Raw genomic sequence first — 14,675 nt, forward strand, 5'->3', positions numbered from 1 at the left:
AACAAATGATCTACCCTTTTCTCAGAATTCCACCCTCAAGTAGGAATTGCTGCCTTTTGTGAAGTGAAGATCGATTATTCCTATACATTTTTGTAAAGTGAAGATAAATTATCCCTATACATTTCTGATATACTTTATATGTACTGTATTGCTTTATTGGAAGAAAATGACAATAATGATGAGAAAATAGAATAAAGAAGAGAATAAGTTAGACACCCAGCGTGTATGAAAATTTACAAAAGTCAGCACCACATGCTATGGGAGGCGAGTGGACAGAAATCAGGCTGTGCACAGACAGACACAGACACACACACAGACACACATACACACACACAGACACAGACACACAGACGCAGACACACACACACACACACACACACACACACACACACACACACATAGACACACACACACATAGACACACAGACACAGACAGACACGGACACGGACACACACACACACACACACACACATAGACACACACACACATAGACACACAGACACAGACAGACACGGACACGGACACAGACACACAGACACACAGACACACAGACACACAGAGACACAGACACACAGACACACAGACACACAGAGACACACACACACACACCGTCTCTTCCCTCCAGTCGCTTCTGTGTGCCATCAATTTGTCCCTGACTGAGAGCTCTATCCCCCCCGCCCTGTGTAGTCTCCTCTGTAAGTTATATGAAGGCCTGCCTTCCTTATTCCTCTTAATTATCGGCCCGCGCTCATCTGTGGCCCAGGCAACCAGACACTCTTTGATGAGTTGTGTTCATCCCATTGGTCTGACAGGCGGGAGATAAGGCCTCCGTCTCTGCTGGTGGAGGGAGGGGAGGGGAGGGGAGGGAACAGAGTGGCCGTGGCCTAGCATGCCCGCGCTAACCCCAAACAGATTAGTTTCCCCCTGCCAAAACAGCTAGGGGGGCAGATTTAATAAATACCAATGGTGTGTGTGTGTGTGTGTGTGTGTGTGTGTGTGTGTGTGTGTGTGTGTGTGTGTGTGTGTGTGTGTGTGTGTGTGTGTGTGTGTGTGTGTGTGTGTGTGTGTGTGTGTGTGTGTGTGTGAGAGAGGTGTTTCTGGATGCAAGTGGGGTTTTGAAGACATGGGGGTGTTAGTTAACGTGTTAGGGAGTGTGTTCCTCGGCCACTGTCACCTTGGGCTCGCTCTCGGGTTTTTGGGGTTTAGCTTTTGCCTGCTAACAGTTTTCATTGTTAAAACAGCCAGTGTGGAAATTGAAATTGTCAGTTTTGACAGTGGGTGTCAGTGGTGCATTTTAGACAGGCTGGGGACTGATGGCTGTTGATTTGTAGACACTCTGAGTATGCCAGTCATGTGTTCATAAGCAGACTGGCCATTACCTAAGGTTGGAGGTAGATAGGTTTTAGGTTTTAGTTTTTTAGTTTCTAGGTGCGACTGAGGTGAGTTTGTTTTGACTCCGAGAGACTGTGTCTCAGAACTCTATATGGTTGTGTGTGTGTCTTTTCACACAGACTGTCTGAGTTGTTTTTTTTCAAAGAGACAGTGTTCCTTACCTTGTGTCAGTGAGACTATCTGCTTTCTTCTGTGGCCCTGTGGAGTCCATATATATTTCAGTGGTGTGTGTGTGTGTGTGTGTGTGTGTGTGTGTGTGTGTGTGTGTGTGTAAGTTATCTGCCAATCTATGTACAGGCTGCACAGAGAGACTGTTTGTATCTATGAGCTTCTGTGTGTCTGTGTGTGTCTGTTATACCTTCAGAGAGCATGTGTTAGTGACAACTTTTCTGAGAGTGCTCTGTGGATGTACCTTGTGTGTATTTTCTCTGTGTGTGTGTGTGTGTGTGTGTGTGTGTGTGTGTGTGTGTGTGTGTGTGTGATGTGTTACATCCCCTTGTGTGTGTATTGGTTCTGTGTTGAGCGTCAGACAGGCCTGGCCGTGTTGAGTGTTACTGGTGTGGTGAGGGTGAGGGTGAGGGTGAGATAGGGGGCTGGGGTAGGGATGGCCATGGTGAGTGTTACTGCTGTGGAGAGGGTGAGGGAGGGGGCTGGGGTAGGGATGGCCATGGTGAGTGTTACTGGTGTGGAGAGGGTGAGGGAGGGGGCTGGGGTAGGGATGGCCATGGTGAGTGTTACTGCTGTGGAGAGGGTGAGGGAGGGGGCTGGGGTAGGGATGGCCATGGTGAGTGTTACTGCTGTGGAGAGGGTGAGGGAGGGGGCTGGGGTAGGGATGGCCATGGTGCCCGGAGGGCAGATTAATGGCGCTGGCTGGGAGGCTGCACACACCAGCAGCACACTGATTTATTTACCACTTAACACTGATGAAGCCTCCAACAGCCGTCCGACAGATGTTGCCATTGCATTTTTCTCTATCAAGGCCTTTCTCAGTCTCTGCTCTCTCTCTTTCTGCCGCTCCTTCTCTCTGTCTCTCTCCCTCTCTCTCACTGCTCCTCAATTTGATTCTTTCATATGTGCTTGAGGGTGTGTGTAGGATGTTACATGTGTGTTCCTCGTCTGAGGTGGTTGAACACAATATTGGTGAGTGTGTGTGTGTTGGTGTCGGTGTGTGAGTGTGTGTGTGTGTGTGTGTGTGCGTGTGTATGCGCACGTTCAGATTTGCATGTGTGTTTGCCAGAGTGTGTAATGAACATAATCTCAACTAGCAGTTTGGGAATGTTACTCCTGTGACTTTTTAAACCGCACCTTGTAATCAAAATTCTTCATGATTATAGAACAGAATTGATGTTATTCGCACTGGCACAATTTGCTTTTAAACACCACCTATTATTCATAAGCTGTCAGAATAGAAATGATTAGAAAATGTGTTGGTGTAACACTGGCTGCTTGCAAATAGCTGCATTTTCACTTAGTAAACACAGCCAGGTCTGTGGAGGGAAACGGCTGCTACTGGAGGGGAATTTAACATAGTTCCTCATGGGTTAGCACATGGATGATGTTTTCTTTCCTTTTCTCTCTCTCTCTCTCTCTCTCTCTCTCTCTTTCCTCCTTCACTTTATGTGTGAAATTATGTGTGTGGGGAACTGTGTGTGTGTGTGTATTTGTCTTTGTGTGTGTGTGTGTGTGTGTGTGTGTGTGTGTGTGTGTGTGTGTGTGTGTGTGTGTGTGTGTGTGAAGGAGAGCCAGCGTGTTTGATGCAAAATGCAAGTCCCTTATTTTAGTCTTTATTGGAGCAGCTGTGTTTAGCTTCTTCATGTGGGCTTGTTTCCCTGCAGTCTGTATATTTGGAGTGTGTGTGTCTGTGTGTGTGTGTGTGTGTAAGACAGTGTCTATCACACTCCTCCCACCCCTGCCAATAGTGTGAGTGGGTGCTGACACCCCATCTGCTGGTCCCCCCTCCCTGCTCCTCTCCCTCCCTGCTCCTCTCCCTCCCCTGTCTCTAGACGGGCCTACCGGGCTCTGCTGTTTCACACACCTTATGCTGTCTATGTCTATTTCTCACTTTTTACTCCTCTCCTGCCTTTTCTCTCCCCATTTCTCCTCTCTTTCCTTCTCTCTTTCACTTCCTCCCCCCCCCCCTCTGTCTCTCTCTTTCTGTTTCTCTTTCTCTGTGTGATGGTGTAAGCCGTGTTGATTGGCATTTTAACATTGTTGTGTTTTATTGGTGTAATCATGTGAGAAAGTCGGGGTGTTTCTCATGTGGTCTAATAAAGGAGTGTTAAACCTCTCTCTCTCTCTCTCCCTCCCTCTCTCCCCCTCCCTCCTTCTCTCTGTCTGTCTTTCCCTCCCTGATGCAGAACCCAGACATCGTTCTGGTCCACTACCTGAATGTTCCGGCCATTGAGGACTGTGGGAAGCCCTGCGGGCCCATCCTGTGCTCCATCAACACAGACAAGAAGGAGTGGGCCAAGTGGACCAAGGAGGAGCTCATCGCCCAGCTCAAGCCTATGTGTGAGTGACCCAGGCTTGTGCCTCACCACACACCACACACACACACACACACACACATGTGCATACACACACACACACACTCACACTCACACTCACACACACACTCACGCTCGCACACACACACACACACACACACACACGCACGCACACACACACTCACACACACACATACAAACACACACGCACACACACACGCATACACACACACTCACACACATGCATAGACACACGCATACACACACACACTCACACACACACACTCACACGCACACACACGCACACACACTCACACACGCACACACACACACACACACACATACACACAAACACAGAGTTTGTGCCTTACTGTTCTGATCTGATCTGCTGAACACTGGCATCTCCCAGCACTCTGACCACAGTTCTCCTGAGCGACTCTCGCAGACTCTTCTCACGGACTAAAGGTCTGTTTCGCAACGCTCTCTCATGGCCTATTTTAAAGCCAGTGCCGGAGCCGTGCGGTACATTTGAGAGAGAGTGCGTATGATGTAAGATGCTTGAAGAAGCTTTAGCTGAATAGCTCTGTCTGTTCCACTATGCCCACACTGGCCTCTGTCGCGACCTCTTCAGAGAGGATTTCTAGGTTCTATACAAGAAACACTTTAGATGGAAGTCATAAAAGGAGTGTGGTGGCAGTGAGAGGTTGGACTGGTCTGTGGCCTGTTAAGTGGGCCTCCATACCTCACTGCTCAGAGGGCGAGTGGACTGGTCTGTGGCCTGTTAAGTGGGCCTCCATACCTCACTGCTCAGAGGGCCAGTGGCCGGGCAAGGGGACTGCAGCTGGGCTGCCCCGTCCAGGGGTGCTGGAGACACCGCACGGAGACATCTGGCCACTGTGGGGATGTTAGGCGCCTGTCTTCGTCCTCGTCCTCCTCTTCCTCCTATTCTTCCGCCACATGGGCCTGCCTACTCGGAGAGGCGCGGGCTGCCTTTTTTCCGGTAAAGCGGGAGAGTGGGCTATCGATTGACTGACTGCGTGAATCGTGTGGGAGGGAAAGAGCCAGTGTGTCTGACTCACCAGAAATCCTTCATGTATCCATCTCCCTCCCTCTCCCTCTCTCTCTCTGTGCTCTCTTTATCTCTCTCCCTCTCCCTCCCTCTCTCTCTCTTTATCTCTTTCTGTCTCTCTCTCTCTCTCTCTCTCGGAGCCTCATCACTGATGGAGCAGGAGGCCCGGCTGCTCCGCTCCGCGGTTCTGTTTTCTGCCGGTGCGGTGCGGTGCGGTGCGGTACGGTGCGGAGCAGAGCAGAGCAGAGCAGAGCAGAGCGTGGGCTCCAGGTGAAGGAGAAGCAGCTCAAGGTAACGTCAGAGTTTCAGGCCTAATGAGGGCCTGGGAGAGAACCCCCGAAAGGGCCGGAGCCGGAGAACCGGAGCACAGAACCGGAGCGCGGAGACGGAGTGCAACACGGGCGCACATCGCACAACGAGCGCGGAGACGTCCGAAGGACACGCCGACCGATGAGTGGAAAACTGGCCCATGATGATTTACGCCTTTCTGATGAAGGACATGGTGGGGGGGGAGGGAGGGAGGGGACTGTCACTACTTTGGCGTCAGCAGTTTCGGCTCCATGTTTGGAGTAGCTCCACTCATGCAGGAAGGCTTTGGCCACCCATAACCCCCACCCCCACAACACACTCACACACACACACACACACACACACACACACACACACACACACACACCACAACCAACACCCCCTCCACCACTCACCGCAGCCCCTTATCATAATCACCGGTGTGTGTGTGTGTATCTGTTGTGATCCCCCTAAGAGCTTTTGTGGCAATCACTTAAGTGTTTCCCCTTCTCACGGACTCCCTGGGATCCAGACGCCAGCACAAACCAACGTATTCATTACACCTACGGCCTAATCTAAATGTAAACCATTTGCAGTAATGCATTAAGTCATTAACTTTGCAAATGGTTAGGACAACGGGGGAGAGGGCGAGGTGTCTTCCAGTCAGCCATGCTACATAGTCCATATGAATCTGCTCCACCTCCCTTGGCTCTCTCTCTCTCTCTCTCTCTCTCTCTCTCTCTCTCTCTCTCTCTCTCTTTCTCTTTCTCTCTCTCTTTGTCTCTCTCTTTCTCACTCTTTCCCTCTCACTCCCTCTCCAGCCACTAAACCAAAGTGACCAAAGGCTAATTCCGCATCCTCCAAAGCCCAACAGTACCACCTAGTGGTGATGGTGCAGAAGTGCACACCATCTCCCCCCCTCAGAGTGCCAAGAGTCAGGGGAGCTGAGCGGGAGGCAGACAAATTGTACACTATATTATTCATGCATTATTCATGAATTATACAGCAGGCCCTACAAACTGTACACGTTCCCTTGAGTGACCTATGTCTTACACAAACAGCTCGCATTCATCAGGAGATGCGCGCACGCATTACGCAGGAGAAATGCAGAAGGCACGCAACGCCATATTTCTCAGCCAGTGCGCAGAGGATTCCTCTGCTCCTCCGAGACAGATTTTTTTTCTTAGCTGTACCAGCGTGAGAGATGAGAGGAGAGGACGTGGGCATCTCTCCGCTCCACCCGTCTCCACTAGTTACGCTTGCCTTCTCCCCGCCTGGGTTAGCATATGGAAAGCGCTAGAATAAGCGCGCTCATCTCATTCTCATCCCCTTCTCCTGATTAGGCAGGATGATTCAGTCTGCTGTTTGCATATATGCCTAATTCGGCTTCTCGGCTCCCGCGGCTAGAGGGAAAAAAGGCTGATGCCTAGAATTACCACTGCATTAAATCACACCGGAGACGTGGTTCATATTTACGGACATTATGGTCTGTTCTGGTGCTCTTCTCTGATTTGTGCTTTGCTGAGTGTTGTCTTTCTCATTTTAGACGCTCTAATCCACACAAACAAACAAACAAGCACTAAACTAAATCTATTCAGCATTCAGTGCCGCTAGTCTTATTTTTCCCACTTAAAATCTTCAAGTCTGACTCACCTAAACATCCTCATCAGCACATCCCCCTCTTCCTCCCTCTTCCTCCCTCCTCTCCTCTCCTCCACCCTCCCCTCTCTCTTCCTCTCTCACTCTGGAACAATAAAACCTCACGCATTAAAGGGCGCTTCCAGAGCTCCGGGTGTGTGACCTTGTGTTGTCCTTGGGGCCCCTGGGGGGTGGTGCGGGGGCTGTATAGCGGAGCAGCAGCGGACGCAGACTCGGGGGCCGGTGGGGGCCGTCGGTCGGAGGCTCGGCAGGCCGCTCTCAGTCACGCTAGGGCAGCTTGACTCACTCAGCGCCGCCTAATGCGATCCACGAGCCTGGGCTCCAGCCATGCCAGCAGGTCACGAGAGGGGCTGGGGGAGGGTGAGAGAGAGGAGTCGTGATTGGTGTTTATGAGGATGGGGGGGGGATGCATTGCTGCCCACCAGTGCAAGAGAAATCTGATGTGATTTTGCCGTCACGTAATAGCAGGATTGTTGTGGTTCAAAGCCACAGGCTTGACTGGTCGGGAGGGGAGTCATACTGCAGGAGCTGGTGGGTTTGGAGGAGGAGGAGGAGGAGGAAGAAGAAGGGGACGAGGACGAGGACGAGGACAAGGTGGTTCGGGGCGGCCAGGCGATCTCTCATCGCATGACTGTCACAGCACATCCATGAGCTGACACTGACGGAGCAGGATGGAGAAGTGACTAGTGACAATCCGTCACCATCCACCTCTGGAAACGTCTCCGGACAGTCCCAGGAGTGTGTGTGCGTGCGTGTGTGTTTGAGTGTGTGAATGCGTCTGACAAAATAGGTCTTAAGGTGCCAAGCTGAAAGTGGGGCGAGAGTGTTTGATTTCCCGATAAAGGGCCTGTAATGCGCTTCAGTGCCAAGGAGAGCGGAAGCGTTTGGCGCCGTCAGAGTCGGTCCGTCTCGGCCCCCTGAGTCACGCTGGCCGGAGGAGCTCGCCCGTCCGCCCGCCGCTGACCCCTGCCAGCCGTGCCACAGAGTGCCCACTCACCGGGGGGGCCTGAGACAGAGAGCCTAAGCGGCTTAGCCTAAACAAACGTGCACACTCACACACACACACACACACACACACACACACACACACATAAACATGCATGCACAGCCTAACTAAGACACAAAGGAACACACACAGGCACATACACGAAAAAAACAAACACACACAAACTCAGACACTCTCATACAGAAACTCACCCATTCACACACCCTCACCCTCAAGACACAAACACACACATATACACGCTCTCATATTTACACACATATTCATGCTCACACAAATACAAAACCACACGTTCTCACACACAAAATCAAAATTATAAATGCACTCTCTTACACAGACACAATCACATGGACAGTCTCACACAGGCATACATACCCTGACACACACACAAGTACAGATATAGATGGACTTCCTCATACAGACAGACATACTCACATGCACGGTTGCATACCTAAAACACACTCACACACACACACAAACATACAACAAACATATACGGACACTCACACAGATACAGGTACACACACCTGTCTGCGATTGATTTGTTTTGCAAGATCATGGCTGAGACATCCCAATGTGCATTGACATATTGTGTGAACATTTGTGTGTGTCTGTGTGTGTTTGTGGGTGTGTGTCTGTGTTTGCGTGTGTGTGTGCGTATGCAGCCAAGCAGAGGCTGCTGTGAGCTGCTGGAGTGTCGTCCCCCCCCCCCCCACACCCCACTGAGTGTGTGACAACTGTTGTGAGGGCCTATTGTGTGTCTGTCTGCAAATGGGGAGAAAGTTTAAGCCGTCTCACTTTGTCTCTTCGTCTGCCGCTGTCTCAAACGCTGTCTGTCTGTCTCAAACGCTGTCTGTCTGTCTTAAACGCTGTCTGTCTCAAACACTGTCTGTCTCAAACGCTGTCTGTCACTCTCACTTTCACGCCATCCCTCTCGGAGTCTCATTCCTTTCTTTCCCCTTTCTGTGGCTTCTCTCTCTCTCTCTCTCTTTCTGTCTTTCTCTCGCTCTCTCTCTCTCCCTCTGTCTTTCTCTCGCTCTCTCTCTGTCTATATGTATGTTTCTCTGCTCTTTTTTTCAGTTTCCATCTCTCTCTGCCCCACTCCTATTCTTATCTCTCTCTCTCCCCCTCTTCATCTCTCTCTTTCTCTCACCCATTCTCCTAGAGGAGGTAGTGAGGCGTGTGGAGGCCCTATTAAAGCTGCCTTGATTTAGTTTGATATTCTAAATATGCTCCGCTCCCTGGAATAGTTTCTTTCTTTCATTTTTCACATTCTTTGGAGAAATTGGCGTTCAGCAGCAGCATCAGCATCAGCAGCAGCAGCTGTGTGACGACTGCTGCTGTAATACCATAAGCTTTGGTATTAGCTTTGAGAAGAGCTGCACCTGAAACAGGATAGGGTATTAACAGTGAGACGTGACACACACACACACATTTCAGACACACACCCTCACACACATACACACAAACTCACACACACACACGCACACAGACACACACACCTACACACATATACACAAATGCACACTCACACACACACACACACATTTCAGATACACACCCTCACACGCATACACACAAACTCACACACACACACACACACGCATATAGACGATTTCACACGCACACACACACACTTACACACGTATACCCAAACTCACACACACACACACACACACACACACAAACCCACACACACAGACACAGAGACTCACACACATATACACAAACTCATACACACACACACACACACACCTCACTCTCACAGTTAGTTCCAAAGAAAAGACAAGCAGCAGTTTCAGTCTCTTTTTTGTATCATCCCTGTGATCTCAGCCCAGCTCTCAGGCCAAGGTCACCTTCACAGTTGACACGTGTGAACTAAAGAGGTGTCACGTGATGGCCTTCAGGTCAGGTCCAGCTGTTCTGCACTCTCTGTGTAGCTGCACTCACATCTGACCTCATGTGCTTTTGCAGAAGTGGCACTTCTACAGTATGTCCAGCAGGGGGCAGTTTTTAATGTTGAAAGGGCCATACGTTTTGTTTCAGGGCCATGGGTGGGGGGCTGGCATATGTGAACATGTTTGCTTTGACATTGATATTGTTTGGGGTGTAGGGCCAGTGGTATAAGGGTGTGGAGGTGGGCTGTGCCCCCCCCTTTCCCCCCTTCCAAAGCTGCCACCAAATCCAGCAGAGAGAGAGGAGATGTGAGCAGCTGGAACCAGTGCAAGCGGCCACTGACAGTGAAGAAAGCGTCTGTCTGTCTAAAACCATGGTAACAGATTAGGCAGAGACAGGTCAGGTAGGAGGGTGGGGCTTTGGAGCCTGGGGTTGGCGAGCAGTGTGGTTTTATTTGGTGGGGGGGGGGGCTGGCTTGGCTGGCTTGGCTGTGCCACTGCTGACGTCTGACGTCTGTGTCTCCTGTGTCTCTTCCGGCAGTTCATGGCATCAAGTGGACTTGCAGCAATGGGAGCAGCAGCTCAGGCTTCTCAGTGGAACAGCTGGTGCAGCAGATACTGGACAGCCACCAGACCAAGCCAACGCCCCGGACCCACAACTGCCTCTGTACAGGAACCCTGGGTAAGGGCTAGAGGCAGACCGGAGGCCAGGAGAGAGAGAGAGACAGAGAGAGAAGGAGAGAGAGAGAGAGAAAGACAGAGGATAATATGGGGGGTTGGAAAAGGGAGGCAGATACAGAATAAATGCATGCATAAGAAACAAAGGGAAGAGAAATGGAGGTATAGCCAGAAAGAGAGAAAGATGTGAGAGGGAAAGGAGGTGAGGAAAACCAGAGGGCTAAAGAGAGAGCAGAAATGTATAGGAATGTTCTAGAACTGTCAGATCCTTGCCTTCTGTCATGTTCCAGAATAATCCATTAGAGCCGCTCAATAGATATAGTCAAACGTCTGTCACATAAAGGCAACTACTAGTCGGGGTTTATTTGCAAGCTTGCTTGCCACGTTTGCCATGGCAACTGAGTCTTTTTTCACTAGCATAATCATCATTGAAGCCATGATGTCATCTCATTTCTCTTCTGCATCCAGTGTTTCTGTCTATGTACAATAGAAATAACCGCTAGAAACTAAACTAAGCTAACACAAAAAATATACTACATACAGCACACTGCTTAATTATTACAGTATTATTTAACACCTGCTAGAGTGAATAAAACTGCAATTTGTACAGCAGAGAATATTTTTAGAGGTATGATGAATTGAGGTTCATGTGGCGTGTGTGTTGCTGGTTAGTTCAACCCGGATAAGCATTCCAAGCGATGTAGTTCCCATTCCCGAAGTGTCCTTGAGTGAATAGATTAGAATAATGCTGAGTTGCAACAAAAAACTTTCATATACAGCATTCCACCAGTTGTGGCTTTTCTTGGTTCTCCGTTACTTAAGCATCTTGGGCAGCAGTATCCTCTGTCTGTAATTATGGCTTGGCGGCTGACGTATTCCTCCCCAGGTTAAGATTATTGGACTTGGGTATGATTGAGTGCAGCAAACACTTTGCTCTCAAATTCCAAACAAAGCATTTTACAGTTTCTCCCAGGCAAAAATCCATACCAACCACATATGTTCAATCATACTATCACACAAATCTTTTTTACAATTCAAAGTGGAGTTCTGTGTATTTCATTTTTCATGTCTTTAGACCCTATACCCTTTCAGATTGTGCCATAGTGGTTTAATATTGATACAACATTTATTTTCTGCTGCTTTTTGATTGTATGTTGTGTTAGAACTGAAGTGGTAAATCAAATTAGATACTCCACTCTTCAGCAAGACAAACAAAACAAACAGAATAAAAAATGTCAACCTTTACAAATATATATTACTGACATATCAGGTCAACCTTTACAAATAATATGAGTGACTGTTATATCAGGACAACCTTTACAAATATATAATAGTGACTGTTATATCAGGACAACCTTTACAAATATATATTAGTGACTGTTATATCAGAACAACCTTTACAAATATATATTAGTGACTGTTATATCAGGATAAACCACATGTACCTCTTCTTACATGTATTCCTACCGTGACTGTAAATGTACATGGCAAATGCAATTTTAAAGGCCATATAAGCACTGTTCTTTTTCTTGACATGTGCTCTTCTCTGCCCCTCCTCTCTCTCTCTCTCTCTCTCTCTCTCTCTCTCTCTCTCTCTCTCTCTCTGTCGAATGTGTGTGTGTGTGTGTGTGTGTGTGTGTGTGTGTTGTTCATCGGTCTAACAGGTGCAGGCAGCAGCGTGCACCACAAGTGCAACAGTGCCAAGCACCGCATCATCTCGCCCAAAGTGGACGCGCGCTCGGGCGGCTACAGCAGCGCCCACTCGGAGCTCCAGAACAGCGACGTGTCCGAGGGCAAGACCGAGCACAGCCACGCGGGCAAGAGCTCCGCAGGGGGCACAGGAGGGGGCGCCCGCGAGAAGCGCAATGGCAAAGTCCACAAGCCGGTGCTCCTGCACCAGAACAGCACGGAGGTGTCGTCCACCAACCAGGTGGAGGTTCCGGACACGACGCAGAACTCTCCGGTGTCCATCAGCAGCGGCCTGAACAGCGAGCCGGACATGGCCGACAGCCCCGTCGTGGCTGGGATGGGTCACGTGGCGTCCGTCATGGGGGGGCTCTCCCAGAGTGTTTTCATGTCAGAGGTGACAGGCGATCCCGTCTACAGCATGTCCCCCACCACCGGGCCCAACGCCCACATCATGGGGCCCGACGCGTCTCACGGCATGGTGCTGGGGGTGGCCTCCGACGGCCACAAGTTTGCCTTCCCGGGGGGAGCAGGGCCGGACGGGAGCGGAGGAGCGGGTGGTGGTTCAGACGGTCTCTCCATGATGTCGGGAGGTGGTGATGAGCTGGTGCTCTCCAGCAGCCTCGATTCGGCCAACATCAAGATCTCCGAGACCGCCATGAACTTTGACCCGGACTGCTTCCTCAACAACCCCAAGCAGGGCCAGACGTACGGCGGCAGCGCCATGAAGGTAAACGGGGGCTCGTCCGGGAGCGCTTCCTCATCCTCCCGCGCCGGGAGCTCCAACGGCAGCCTCCAGCATTCGCCCTCCATGTCCGATTCCAGCTACATCTTCAACCCGGCGCTGGTGAAGAACATCAAGATGGAGGACACCTCCTTTGAGCAGCAGCTGGCCAAAGAGAGCGGCTACCAGGTAGGGGTGGTGGGGAGCTGTGGCGGTAATGTGTCTTGCTCTTCGGGCAACTCGGCCCAAGGCTCCCTCACTCTCACCCCTGCCGGCTCTCTGATGCCCTCTGGCGGAGGCCTGAGTCCCAGCACCACGCTGGAGCAGATGGATTTCAGTGCCATCGACACCAAGCAGGATTTCTCCTCCTCCGTGGCCACGTCTGTGGGCTACGTCCAGGCCATGTCCAGCCACCACATGGCCCACCAGAGCCGCTCACCCAGCTTCTTCCTGCAGGAGGCGCCCCAGACCAGCCAAGCCCAACAGGGTAGATCCAACTCGGGGCAGAAAAGCCATTTGATGGAGCACAACTCCCATGATGGCTCCTACATGGGCCTGCAGGTGGTGAAGACCGACTCCCCTGGCAGCAATGGCCACCTCCACCACCACCATCCCCACCAGAGTCAGCACAGAGCCAACTGCAACGGGGTCTCTCCTACTGAAGGCCCAGGCCAAGCCGGCTCCCTCCAGCTGCTGCAGTACCAGGGAGGCTTCCCAGTACTGGGGCCGGAGCACGAGGAGGTGGTGGGCCTTGATCAGCAAGGCGGCGTGAACTCTGGCCAGGCCAGGGCTTCTGAGAATGGGGGAGATGGCCTACTCAAGGCTGGGGATCACCTTCAGGCCTGTGGAGGAGGGGGCAATGGAGAGGGTGGAGGTGCAACAGAGCACTACATGCAGCAGAATGCGGAGGGTGGAGGGGGAGGGGTGGAGGGTTTGAGGAATGGCAACGCTGGCAACGCAAACGGCAACTCTTCCCAGCAGCAGCAGCAGCAGCAGCTGCAGCCTCTCCTCCAGGGAGCAGGCCTGGTCCAGGGGCTCTACAACACAGTTGCTGCCCACCAGGGCCTCAGTGGAGCAGGGGCAGGTGGAGGCACCTCTGGGAGCATGGAGATCAGCCTGGACCACTTCGACATCTCCTTCGGGAACCAGTTCTCCGACCTCATCAACGACTTCATCTCTGTGGATGGAGGAGCCACCGCAGTGGGGCCAGGAGGCGCCCTCTACACCCACCAGCTGGTGGGCCCACCCGGGTCGGACGGGCAGGCACCCTCAGGTGGGGGCCAGGCTCAGGGCCAAGAGGATGGGGGTAACCGGGGCACCAGCTACAGCCCTTCGGAGCTCTGTCTCCAGCCCTGCTGCAGCCCACAGTCTCTGGGAGGTGGAGGAGCTGGAGGGGCATCTGGGGAGACAGGCTCGCTGGCCTACATGCAGGTGGCTGAAGTGGTATCTGCTGCTGTGGCTCAAGGGGCCCTGGGGATACTACAGGCCACAGGCAGGCTCTTTATGGTCACAGACTACTCCCCTGAGTGGTCTTATCCAGAGGTAAATCTCTTCACAATAATAATAATTTTCATGACTAACCAATGGATTTATTGCCACAGTTGATGTTTTTTTTAATGTTGAACTCTAAGGATAGTCTGTGTCTGTATATATAGCTCCACATTGCCTATATGATGTACTGAACGCATGATCTCAGTTGTCAGCCTTGCGGTCGTTTCAATTTACCACCAACAGAGGGCAGCACAGCCCATGTTTGCCAGAAGGAAAAGAAAATGTTTGTGCAGTTCATATTTA

At 51.2% G+C, this 14,675-nt stretch overlaps 1 protein-coding gene across 10 annotated transcripts in view; it reads left to right on the forward strand.

Moving 5' to 3' along the window:
- The window catches only part of camta1a (calmodulin binding transcription activator 1a), a 368,250-nt gene that overhangs the window by 313,625 nt on the left and 39,950 nt on the right, over positions 1 to 14,675 (forward strand). For 9 of the 10 annotated variants that reach the window (XM_031566626.2, XM_031566618.2, XM_031566619.2 and 6 more), the window contains 3 exons: positions 3,751 to 3,904; positions 10,335 to 10,475; positions 12,136 to 14,423. In XM_031566626.2, the coding sequence (XP_031422486.1) occupies positions 3,751 to 3,904; positions 10,335 to 10,475; positions 12,136 to 14,423 (2,583 nt within the window). The remainder of the gene's footprint in view (positions 1 to 3,750; positions 3,905 to 10,334; positions 10,476 to 12,135; positions 14,424 to 14,675) is intronic. The other variant, XM_031566625.2, reaches the window with a different exon arrangement.

This window comes from Clupea harengus, chromosome 4 (genome assembly GCF_900700415.2).
Source record: "Clupea harengus chromosome 4, Ch_v2.0.2, whole genome shotgun sequence".
NCBI classification, from domain to species: Eukaryota; Metazoa; Chordata; class Actinopteri; order Clupeiformes; family Clupeidae; genus Clupea; species Clupea harengus.